Genomic DNA, 11868 nt, shown 5'->3' on the forward strand with positions numbered 1-11868 from the left:
TGACCTTGTATTGTGGCTCGGCTATTTTCACAGAATGTTTGCCTATTATGACATAGGGACGCTAGCATTCATGTGGCTAAAGCATGGCGTCTCTCTCTCCCTTTCATCAGACATGGCGTCCCTCAACCTGAACGAAGGTTCCAGTGGTGGGGGATCGGAACAGGACACTCTGGCCCCGCTGCCTCCTGCCACCAACCCCTGGCCCCTGGGGGGCCAGCCGTTCCCCTACCCCCCCTTCCCGTCCGCTCCGCCCAGCTTCCCTCCGGGATACTCGGACCCGTGTCACAGCTTCCACAGTGGCAGCGCAGGGAGCCAGCACAGTGAGGGTGAGTGCCGCTTGCTTGGCCACTTTGGTGTCCCCGTGTTGGGCATGTCATTATAGGTGAACATTCTGACCTGAGATCAGATTCTAAAAATATCTTCTACATCCTGACAGTTTTCAGAAAAAGCTATGTTTCTATGTCAGTCGTTCTTCGATTTTTCAAAAATAGCAGACCTACAAGCTCGAGCTTGTAGATCTGCTATTTTTCAATAGCTAAAGCATAACATAATGCTAACGCCAAAAGGGGTTCCCGCCCAAAATGGGTTAAAACAATATATTTATCTGACCTCCAAATTTGTACATTATTATTACAATTATTATTGTTATTTTTGCTATTTTTTTAAATAGGGTATGAAAAGGAGACGGATTTTGTAGTTTTCCAGTTCAGGTTAAAAATTAACAAAGCCAACCGTTATGGGCAGGAGGGCTCACAGACAGCTTGTCTGTAAATGGAAACCATGCAAGGCACCAACCTACTCATCGCGAGCAATTAGGGGTTCAGAGTCTTGCTCAAGGACACTTCGACACTAACTCTGGGGGTGCCCAGGATCGAACTGGGAACCTCATGGTTCCCATCCGGACCCAAATATGAATCTAAAAAAACAAAAAAATTAGATGAAAAACAGGCCAAGCATTTGCTCAATCTCGACAACTGCTACTTTAGTTTCTGTGGGTGCTTATTCCACGCTTACTTGAGAGCACAGCTCGCTTCTGGCTGGCTGCCGCGCTGTAGCGCCACACAGCCACACAGCCACACAGTGGCCACACAGCCACACAGCCACACAGTGGCCACACAGCCACACAGTGGCCACACAGCCACACAGCCACACAGTGGCCACACTGCCACACAGTGGCCACACTGCCACACAGTGGCACACAGAGTGGCCACACTGCCACACAGTGGCCACACAGCCACACAGTGGCCACACAGCCACACAGCCACACAGTGGCCACACTGCCACACAGTGGCCACACTGCCACACAGTGGCACACAGAGTGGCCACACAGCCACACAGTGGCCACACAGCCACACAGTGGCCACACAGCCACACAGCCACACAGTGGCCACACTGCCACACAGTGGCCACACTGCCACACAGTGGCACACAGAGTGGCCACACTGCCACACAGTGGCCACACAGCCACACAGTGGCCACACAGTGGCCACACAGTGGCCACACAGTGGCCACACAGTGGCCACACAGTGGCCACACAGCGCTTTCTGCCGGCTCCGCCTCCTGCTGCTGTGGGGAAAACGGCGGTCACCACTCGCCATAGAACCTCGGTGCTTTCTCAGAATTAAATGTGCTAGTGAAATGCCACTGCTGGTGTGAATTCAGTCTTATTCATCCTGTTGAATAAGATGGGTTTTTTTTACCCTGCTGTAGTTTTTAACCTGAACCGGATAACAAACTGCAAAATCAAATGGGTTTCATGCCCCTTTAAATGTGCAGTTTGTCTTGTTAAATAGCTATACAGTCTAATTATTGCTATAGCGCGTGTGTGTTCAGTTTCAGTAACAAGGGTCTCCCCGTCTATCCAGCTGTGGCACTGAGTGAGTTTTAATAAATAGAAAATGCATTTTCGGGTCGGGATACTTATTCAATCAGGATAGAGAACTCACACAAGATACTGAATAACGGAGGGAATTCTTGAACTGATGTCTCAAAGAAATCAGCACACAAAATTGGAACTGGAACACGATAGATTTGATACTTTCTCGGGATTGGCTGAAATTTGCAACCCCACCTGAAAATGTATTTTCTGTGTATTAAACGGACAGACACTAGTCTATAGCAATGATTAGAATATAGAGCTTTAACCTTTTAACAAAAACTTAAACTTTAAACTTTAAAAAAACTTTAAAACTTAAAAAAAAAGTCAAATTATGATGCATTACGAAAACGTTTTCACGTGTCTTTTTTTTTAATGACACCAGATCAGATTGTTTATTTCTGCGTCTAGTGTGTGTTTTCTAAAACCCGTCCTGTATTGTCAAGGTCAATCATGAACAACTTGAGTCATACAGCGGACGGCTCTGCAGTACGGGGTGTGTACACTATGATAAAAGCCTGTTCCACTATACGATTACAAATCTCCAGCTTGAAATAAATCCCAATCGGGTCCATGTTTCTTCTCCCATTGATTCTTGAATGATCCTCTCTGGTTTTTGGTCCTGTGTTGCTAGTTGCATGCCTTTTTTATGCAATCTCTGCATTGAGGGAGATTGGTGGTGTTATGGGAGTGAGATTTAGTAGATATGTTAGATGGCTGGATTCTATGTTAACATCAGTGTTTCCCAAAAAAAGGTTTGTGTCCCATTGTATGGGTCACGACTAATGGCCTATCATTTTTCAAATGTGTTTCTTGCTAAAAAACAATTTGTAAGTTTGGGTCCTCAGGATAATGCCTCTAATATAATATGATAATATCTCTTTTGGGTCTCAAGATACAGAAAAAGGTTTGGGAACCCCTGTGTTACGTAGTAGCCAGACTACTAATACGTGTGGGGGAATTCTACATTCAATATTATGGACTAGAACAGCGGAGAACAGACTCATTGCTTTGTCCAATCCTGATCCTGATACCATCCTAATATCATGGACTGCCCTAAAGTAGGGTTGGGAACCATCCAGAACTGGAGTAACCATTGCAACCAGAACCAACATTGAGGAACTGTAACCAGTTCCTTCACATTTGGAACCATTTCTGGGACCGTTTTTTTTTTGTTTTTTCTTTTGTTATTCTCTCCTTCACACTGTCAGAGTTGGTACGTGGACGTCTGCTATACAAGTACAATACCAGTGGTTGTCCAGCTTTTATTTTATTTCAAGGACCACCATTACGTCCTTGTTACGCTGAAAGAGTAACGGGTCCATTTGGAACCACCTGTAGCAGTCGTTAAAGGAAACCGCTAAGGAATCGGACCGTTAAGAAAATAATTGTTAAGCAACCAGAATCGTTAAAATCCTAAAGGATCCCAACCCTACCCTAAAGACTTATTAAGTTATTTTTTAAATATCTGAATTGTTTTCCACCCAGTTTTAGCCCATTCATTGAATTTAGATGCATCAGAATGCAGAGATCTCTGTTCGTCTCGCTATGCTAGACTATATGTTACATTCCATATGTGCAATCTTCATTCATTATTATTTTGTTGTTTTTTTTAACCATTTGCTCATTATATCAGATAATCACAGCCTTTGAAACTTTGGAGGAGAGAAAATAATAAAGCTTAAGGTAATTGTTTTTTTATTTTGTATTTTTGGCCTTCTGAACAAGAATTGTGGACATTAGTGAGTTCAGGTGTGTGTGTGTGTGTGTGTGTGTGTGTGTGTGCGCGTGTGCGCTGAAGGGCTCAACGTGCAACCCCTGTGTGTGTGTGTGTGTGTGTGTGCGTGTGCGTGTGCGTGTGCGCTGAAGGGCTCAACGTGCTTCATTTGTGCTCCGTAGTACGACGGTGGAAATAGCAGATGCACAAGCTCACAATCTTTTGCAGATCCGGCATGTTGTGAGCTTGTAGATCTGTCACATTTTGCAGCGCGAGGCCATTGCACATCAAAATAGGCTTAAGTTATGCAGTTGAGGACTACTAAACTTAGGACTAACTAGAACTGCACTCTGCCGAGTGCATACTTGCTTGTTGCACACTAGTAGGCCATAAATGGCCTACTAGTGCGCAAGCAGAGCGCGCAAGTACTTTCGACCGCTGGAAAGTATCACATCTCAGTATCTCTGTGAAGGAACGTTTGAAATGTATAATCATTACATAATACTTTCAAATTTGTTGAAATATACATGATCTAAAATAGTTCCGAAATCTGTAGTTGGATTTGTATTTAATTGTTTAAAGCCTAATCTTGACATGAAGGTCTTTATATTTATATCTTTTTCAGTATAATGGTCTTCATTGAAATCTCCTATTATCATAATTGTGGAAGTCGGAGATGATAGATACTTTACCATTTTCTGGGACCATTTGCTGGGACCAGTTACAACATTACGTCATCGTTGTGAACTGGGACCAGAGTACATGGTGTGTATATGACGTAATGTTGTAACTTGTAACTTGTAACTAGTCCCAGCAAACCAGGCACAGACTGTATGTAGTTGTTCTAGTTACAACTACATACAGAGTATGTAGTTGTAATTTGATTAGCAGTATACTGTGGTTACTTGGTTCCAAAAAGTGAAGCCAAGTTTTCTTCAACGGTAAATCTGTGCCTGGTTTGCTGGGACTAGTTACAACATTACGTCATCCTTGAGAGAGTACATGGTGTGTATATGACGTAATGTTGTAACTTGTAACTTGTAACTTGTAACATTACGTCATATACACACCATGTACTCTCTCAAGGATGACGTAATGTTGTAACTAGTCCCAGCAAACCAGGCACAGATTTACCGTTGAAGAAAACTTGGCTTCACTTCGAAGAGACCAAGCGAAACGATTACTTGCGCGCTCTGCTTGCGCAAGTAATAAGGCTAATAAGGCGCAACAGTGACGTCATGTTTTTCACTTCGGCGCTGCTGGAGCCGGAAGATAATTTCACATTAATTTACTCCTAAGACATTTAATAATATCCTTTTATATCAAGAGTTTATGCCTGAAATCAACAGGAGTCATGATTAATTATGACCATAAAACATTTTATTCAAATCAAAAGAATAATAATAAAAGGGGACGGTAGAAGACTATGTGCATACTATATTTTTTAGAGTGGAAGAACTGCTCTTCCAACCAAACGATCATGAAGCTTACTTATTTTTTATTTTAGACATTGTCTTCATTTGTAAAATTAACATTGTTGTGGAATATTTTAGTTGACTTGTAGTGATCTTTGACGATGATGTACGATCGTTACTCTGCGTTATAGGCTGTAGGGCTACTCAACTTAAGATGGCTCAGGGGCCACTCAGCCAAAGTCCAAGAGCCGCAAGCTAAAAATGTCAGTATTATTTTGAAACGTTAAGTAATTTACTACATGACTAGTCTAAAAACTAAGGAAACACTGAGTAAAAAGTAAAAATTTCCATCTATAAGGCCAAACCTCAATGAACAAAAACATTGTGATTTAATTATAAAGTTTTAAAATGAGCATTCATTAAAAAATCTGAAGAGAACATAATGAACAGATTATCACAGGTGAATAAATAAATAAGTGGTTAATACATCAGGCCATATTACTTTCTCTTGGATCAAATAATACAATACCTACAATCTCGTTAAAAACAATGAAAATAACGGATTATATATTTATTTTTATAGATATGACCATGACCGGCCACAGATACATTAAGCAGGGGACACATGCGGCCCACGGATGTCCATATTTGTCCATGGCACCGCAAAATAAATGGTATACAACATTTGATTGATTGGCTCCTGCAGGAGTATAGCACATAGCATCGTTTTACAAGCAATGGAAAACAAAATGAATGAGTTTTTTACTTCAGACATATCACTGTTGATTTCTGTGGGCAGGAACAACAGAAGTTGACTATAGAAAGCTGGCCTGAGAGGTGTTCGGGCACGTGTGTGTGCGACTGTGCGTGCGTGTTCGGGCACGTGTGTGTGTGTGTACGTGTGTGTGTGTGTGTGTGTGTGTGCGTGCGTGCGTAATTCTGTTGTTCCCTCTGTTTCTGCTGGGCAAACGTTAGACTGAAGGATGGATATAGTACCAGGACACAGTGGGGGAACGGCCCGGTAAGCCAGCTAAAACCCTGCTTCTCTCCTCCTCTTCTCTCTCCCTCTCTCTCTCTCTCTCTCTCTCTCTCTCTCTCTCATCTCCAAAGCCCTCAACTTTTACCTCCATCCATAGCTTTGAGGTTTTATTTTCCCGGCCCACTCCATGCCTCCCATTCCTTCAGTGTGTGTGTGTGTATTTGTGTGTGTTTTTCCCCTGTCACCTGGAGTTATGTGCGACTGTCCTGGGGGCCCCGTTGTCCCTCTCTAGTCTGCACCCATGGGCATGCATTGGTACAGTTCTGGGGGAACCGTAGTGAAGGTGCATGATGCAGGACATGATCAGTGCGAGGCTTGTGCTGTTCTCACTCTCGCTGATAGAGGGCGATCATGCACCGTTCTTTTACCCAGTACTGTGGGGCTCATTGTGGTGTATATATATATATATATATATATATATACATGTATATATATATATATATATATATATATATATATATATATATATAATATGGCAGGGGGAATGTTCAATTTGGTGCTACACCTCTGTCACTATGACCTGCCACCAGTGTGAAGGACAGTAATACTAAAATGAGACATAAATCAGAAAATAGGTGGAATGATTTATTTTCTTGCTGCTCCAACATGACCCAACGCTTACTACACATTTTGAAACACTCTATTTTGGGCAAGACATGGGAGAAGACTTTCATAGAATTTAAATGTCTAAAATATTTTGAAAATAGCAGCTCTAACGTTGCATAATTTAATCTTGTAGATCTTGTATTCGCTATTCGTCGAACGACAAAGTATATGGTAGTATATATAAGTGGTTTAAGGAAAGCATTTCTTCTAGTGCCATTGCACGAAATGAAAAACTAAACAAAAATGAAGAGAAAGGATACAAAAACTATTTCAAACTACAAAAGAAATAACAATAATACAAATTCAGATTGAAGCGTGAATAAGTTATTAGCTGAATTTATTTATTGTAATTTATATTGTTAATCCTGTGGTGTCTTTCTGACGCAGGTGTATCATTCTTATGTTTATACTGTATGGATATTTCATTGTCCTGTATGAATATTGCAGGAGGAGACTCTTGGTAATAACTTGCTGCTGTTATCGGGAAGGCGATTTATGTAACAATCATGTTTTTGGATTGCATAATGACAATAATACCTGGTCACACTTTAAACAAAGTACAGTCAAGTCTTTCATAGCATTTACATATTCATTAAATATGTGAAACCTGTGAAAATATGTCAACCCATCTGAAAGCATTTCATGGTAATTGTACAATGGCCCATGGGGTTTATGAAAGCTTCATGAAGCTTTCACAATACCTTTTTGTTTAGCGTGGGACCTTTTGTCTTCCTCAGTCGTGGTCTAAATCAGCCATAGCTGATCGGTTGGAGCTCCTGACTTTGTATCTATAATAGAATTAGGTCAGTGGTTCTCAAAGTGGGGTCCGGGGACCCTCCGGGTTCCTTGAGGGGGTTCCAAAATGGACCCATGCAGGTCTATAACTCTTGAGTGTAAAAATTGAACTAAATGGACCCATTTGTACACTCTCAGAGTTATAGGGGTCCTTTGAATGAAAATTGAGAACCACTGAATTGTGGACAAATACATTTCTGTGCTAAAGCTGAGACGTATGTGTGTTTGTTTTTCATTGTTCCCCATCTCAGGGAGCAGAAGCAGTGGGTCCAACCCCAGCGCCGGGAAGGGTCGGCGCTCCCCACAGGAGAAAGTCCACAGGTCGACATGCAGCGAATCAGAGCCTGGCGTCCGTGGGATGAGGCGCGGTGGCGGCGGCGACCGGTCCGCCAGCCAGCAGAGTCATCACAGCCACGCCCTCTCCAGCCACAGCCACGCCCTCTCCAGCCACAGCCACGCCCTGTCCAGCCACAGCCACGCCGCCTCCAGCCACAGCCACGCCCGGTCGGGTTTCAGCCACGCCCAGTCTCACCGGAGCCACTCTCACTCGCACAACAGTCACGCCTCCTTCACCTACAACCACGCGCCCTTCAGCCAGCCGGGTCCGGGCTCCTGCGCCCACAGCGAGCGAAGCCATGCCTCTTCCTACGGGCCCCCGGGTTTGCCTCCCCCATACTGCCTGGCTCGTCTGGTTCCAAAGACCCCCGGCGGCAGCAACACGCCCCCGGGAGCCCCTCCGGGGAGAGAGCTAGCAGCCGTTCCCCCTGAGCTTACCGCCAGCCGCCAGTCCTTCCAGCACGCCATGGGCAACCCGTGTGAGTTCTTTGTTGACATCATGTGACAGGACAGTGCCTTTAAAACTCCACAGCCACAAGGATCCTCCCTCTCCTCCCCTACTCTTAAAACCAGCGGTTCTCACGGTTCTTAATTTCAAGTGCCCTCCCTTTTATAGCATTTTCTTTTTATCTCTCGGACACGAATCTAAACTGTAAAGTCCTCAGTGTTAATCTAACTCTTGAGAGTGGACAAATGGAACCAAATGGACCTGTATGGGTCCATTTGGTTCCATTTGGACACTTGGGAGTTACAGACTCCTCAACTCCTCATCACACTTTGAGAACCACTACTTTTAACCCTGTTAGCAGCTAACCTATCCCAGGATCAGAATGTTGACGCTGGTCCTCTGCTACAACAACGGCCCCCTTATGTTCAAACAAAGGCGTTTTTTTGGGGCGACAGGAGCACATCAGGAGAGAGCACCCTCCTCCTCTCACCACACAAAAGCACACAGCTCCACTGTGACTGTGGAACAGAAGCCCTCACCTCTTTTGTATTGACGTGACGTGTACAGTTTGTGAAACGTGAGTGGTGTTCAATGTGGTCATCCTTCACAGACGTCGTTGGAGAGCATTATTCTGAAATGAAATAATTTTGTTCTGTTTCTACGAGACCTTTAATGTGGCTGGAGCCTGGATCTCAATCCCCCAGGCCCAGGCAAAGAACCATAGCCCAGAGTTATGAAGTTGTCCCCTCCCCGGGCCCAGGACTTGGACACCGGATCACCTGAGCCCCTGCCACGCTATTAAACCTCAGCCCTTATTATTAACGTTTCTCACTTGTATTGCTGTGCCACTACCCTTGGTATAAACTCCTATCTGCCAACTAGAACTTGCTAACAGTCCTTTTATTTCTTAACAGCTTAATGAGGGAGGGCCCTGCGGCCGGCCGTTCGTTCGTTCACCTAGGCTGCACTTTTTGCATGACTGTCTAAACTGCTTTAAAAGGAGATAACTTTTATTGATTAATTTCTTTTTTCGTATTCAGATTATGTGTTTGGAGGAGAGGGGGCTACCTAAACCCCCGGCAGTGTTCAAAAGGAAGAAATGTATACACTGGATAATTTTCGTGATGTTATTTATGTGATCATGTCACATGTGCTCATGTGACGGTGTCCGACGCTTTCTTAACGATGGCCAACTGACAGACAATCAGACATCAAGCCCCTAATGTGTGACTCAAGACAATAAGCGCTTGTGTTAATCTGTGCTGTGTCGAATGTATCGTTATCGCTGTCCTTATTTAACTCCGACATCTGTGATGAACATTTTACCACCAAACAAACTGAACCTGGCTCATCGGGAAAAACAAAACAAAAAAACAACAGCAGCAACTTTTGCAAATGGGGATTGCAAACAGGATTGCAAACGGTTGGACGATGCCCACCACAGCGGACTTGGCGGGTTGCGTTGGGATGACTTGGTTTGCTGACGGCGTGACGAAATCCCCTTACGATCCTGAAATATAAACCAGTGTGGGTGGAAAACCAAAGCCTCACATGGGTATGGTGGGCAGTTGTGTTTCTGTATTATATTGTTGCTGTCGGGCAGAAACGATGTATCTCCAAATGTCATCATGTCATGTTTTATCACAAATTAATTGCTATTTTATGCTTCGTCGTATTACAGTGTTAACCGTTAACCTGCCATTACCGTAAATCTACTTGTTTTGGATTAATCTGGCCGAGCGCCACTACCGTATATCTATGTGAATTGGTCTTTTATAGAGCTTTTAATCGATCGAGTCGAGATGCTACTCACATTATGGCATTTCTCCTCAAAAAAAGGTTTATTCCACGGCAGATAGCCTTGAGATGATGGTTTCTCTGCTCTCATCAGGAGACCTGAAGTGATATGCGACAGCACACACACTAGTATGACATCATAACATCCGGTCGTGGTGGCTCTTCAGAATAAGAGTTGAACGGGGGGAAATGCTGGCAATACGAGGTGAATAATTAATGAATGCTGGCGGGGAGGGGATGTATTAAAATGCTGTAGTGAGAGAGGCAAATATGTCAAAACATTTTTGTTATGACAGTATTACAGTGTTGCTACTTTTGCGCCAAACACTGTAATGTGACGAAGACTGCCTAAAATAATAATAACGCAAGTTTGAAAGTGGTTAAGTACGTCTGTGGGTTTTATGAATATTTCACCAATGAAAAGTATTAACAGGAGCTTGTGACTAAATAGTAACTACATTGAATCATTTGAACACAGGTTGTTTTTTCTATGTCCTGAAAAGTAGTTTGGTTGTGGACATACAAGGTTTCCACCCGACAGCGATGATGTGATATGAATATATCATTGTCAGACGGCTCTCATGTTGTGAACTGACTATGAAAGTGTGACTCGATGGGCGTTGTCGCTCCCAGAACCAGCAGCTAAATCCATTCTGTGTCTGCTTAAAACAAAAAGCTGTGGAACACAGTCACTAATTATTTGAGCACTTTTCCACTCTTTGTCTCCCTCCCTTTAGTATGAAACACTGTTTGCAATCAAAGCTTTCTCCTTCATTTTGTTTCTTTACAAAAGAAGAATAAATTGTACATAGAAATTTATTATATATATAAGAATAAAATATATATGTTCAGAAAGTTGTCTGTACTTGATTTCTAAAATGTCTTAGTCTCTAAAATCTTGATACAGGAATGTTATGTTCCTTTATCTGCTTTCTGCTTTGAAGGCATACCATGATCCGATGCGGAAATTGCCGTACGATATGGGCTATAACCCATGATCCAAAATGATGAGAAATGAGGATAACTTTTTTTTCCCAAATTTCTAAAAACATGGGCTATAACCCATCGTTTTTTTATTTTATATTTACACAATGAGCAGAACATAAAAATGAACCATGTACAGTAAATACAACACATTGAGCAGAGCACTGCAGGGAGTCGAACCCCATTCCGATAAACCAGAAGTACCACAACCAGTGCCTTGGTTTTTGTTTTGTTTTACGAGGTCCATTCGTTGAAATGTAAATTTTGCATTTCAACGGTAAAGTAATTTCACATTTGACATTGCGGCATACTATAGCGCGCCGTTTTTCATCATTTTTGAGGATTTGAAAAAAATGACGAAATGACAAAAACGATGGGTTATAGCCCATGTTTTTTGAAATTTTGAAAAAAAAAGTTAGCCTCGTTTCTCATCATTTTGGACCGTGGGCTATAGCCTATATGGTACGGCATACTATAGCGCGCCGTTTTTCATCTTTTTTGAGGATTTTAAAAAAATGACGAAATGACAAAAACGATGGGTTATAGCCCATGTTTTTTGAAATTTTGTAAAAAAAAGTTAGCCTCGTTTCTCATCATTTTGGACTGTGGGCTATAGCCCATATCGTACGGCATACTATAGCGCGTCGTTTTTCATCATTTCTCATCATTTTGGACCGTGGGCTATAGCCCATATCGTACGGCATACTATAGCGCGTCGTTTTTCATCATTTTTGAGGATTTGAAAAAAATGACGAAATGACAAAAACGATGGGTTATAGCCCATGTTTTTTGAAATTTTGAAAAAAAAAGTTATCCTTGTTTCTCATCATTTTGACAAAAAAAATGACAAAAACG

General features: G+C 42.6%; 1 protein-coding gene across 2 annotated transcripts in view; it reads left to right on the forward strand.

Moving 5' to 3' along the window:
* Window positions 1-10884, forward strand: part of LOC308316136 (segment polarity protein dishevelled homolog DVL-1-like) — a 57407-nt gene extending 46523 nt beyond the window's left edge. For both annotated transcript variants that reach the window (XM_080764544.1, XM_080764545.1), the window contains exons 14-15: window positions 111-326; window positions 7700-10884. In XM_080764544.1, the coding sequence (XP_080620670.1) occupies window positions 111-326; window positions 7700-8289 (806 nt within the window). In that variant the 3' untranslated portion in view covers window positions 8290-10884. The remainder of the gene's footprint in view (window positions 1-110; window positions 327-7699) is intronic.
* Window positions 10885-11868: the final 984 nt, after the last annotated feature.

Source organism: Protomyctophum bolini (genome assembly GCF_963924005.1).
Source record: "Protomyctophum bolini genome assembly, chromosome: 5".
Classification (NCBI taxonomy): Eukaryota; Metazoa; Chordata; class Actinopteri; order Myctophiformes; family Myctophidae; genus Protomyctophum; species Protomyctophum bolini.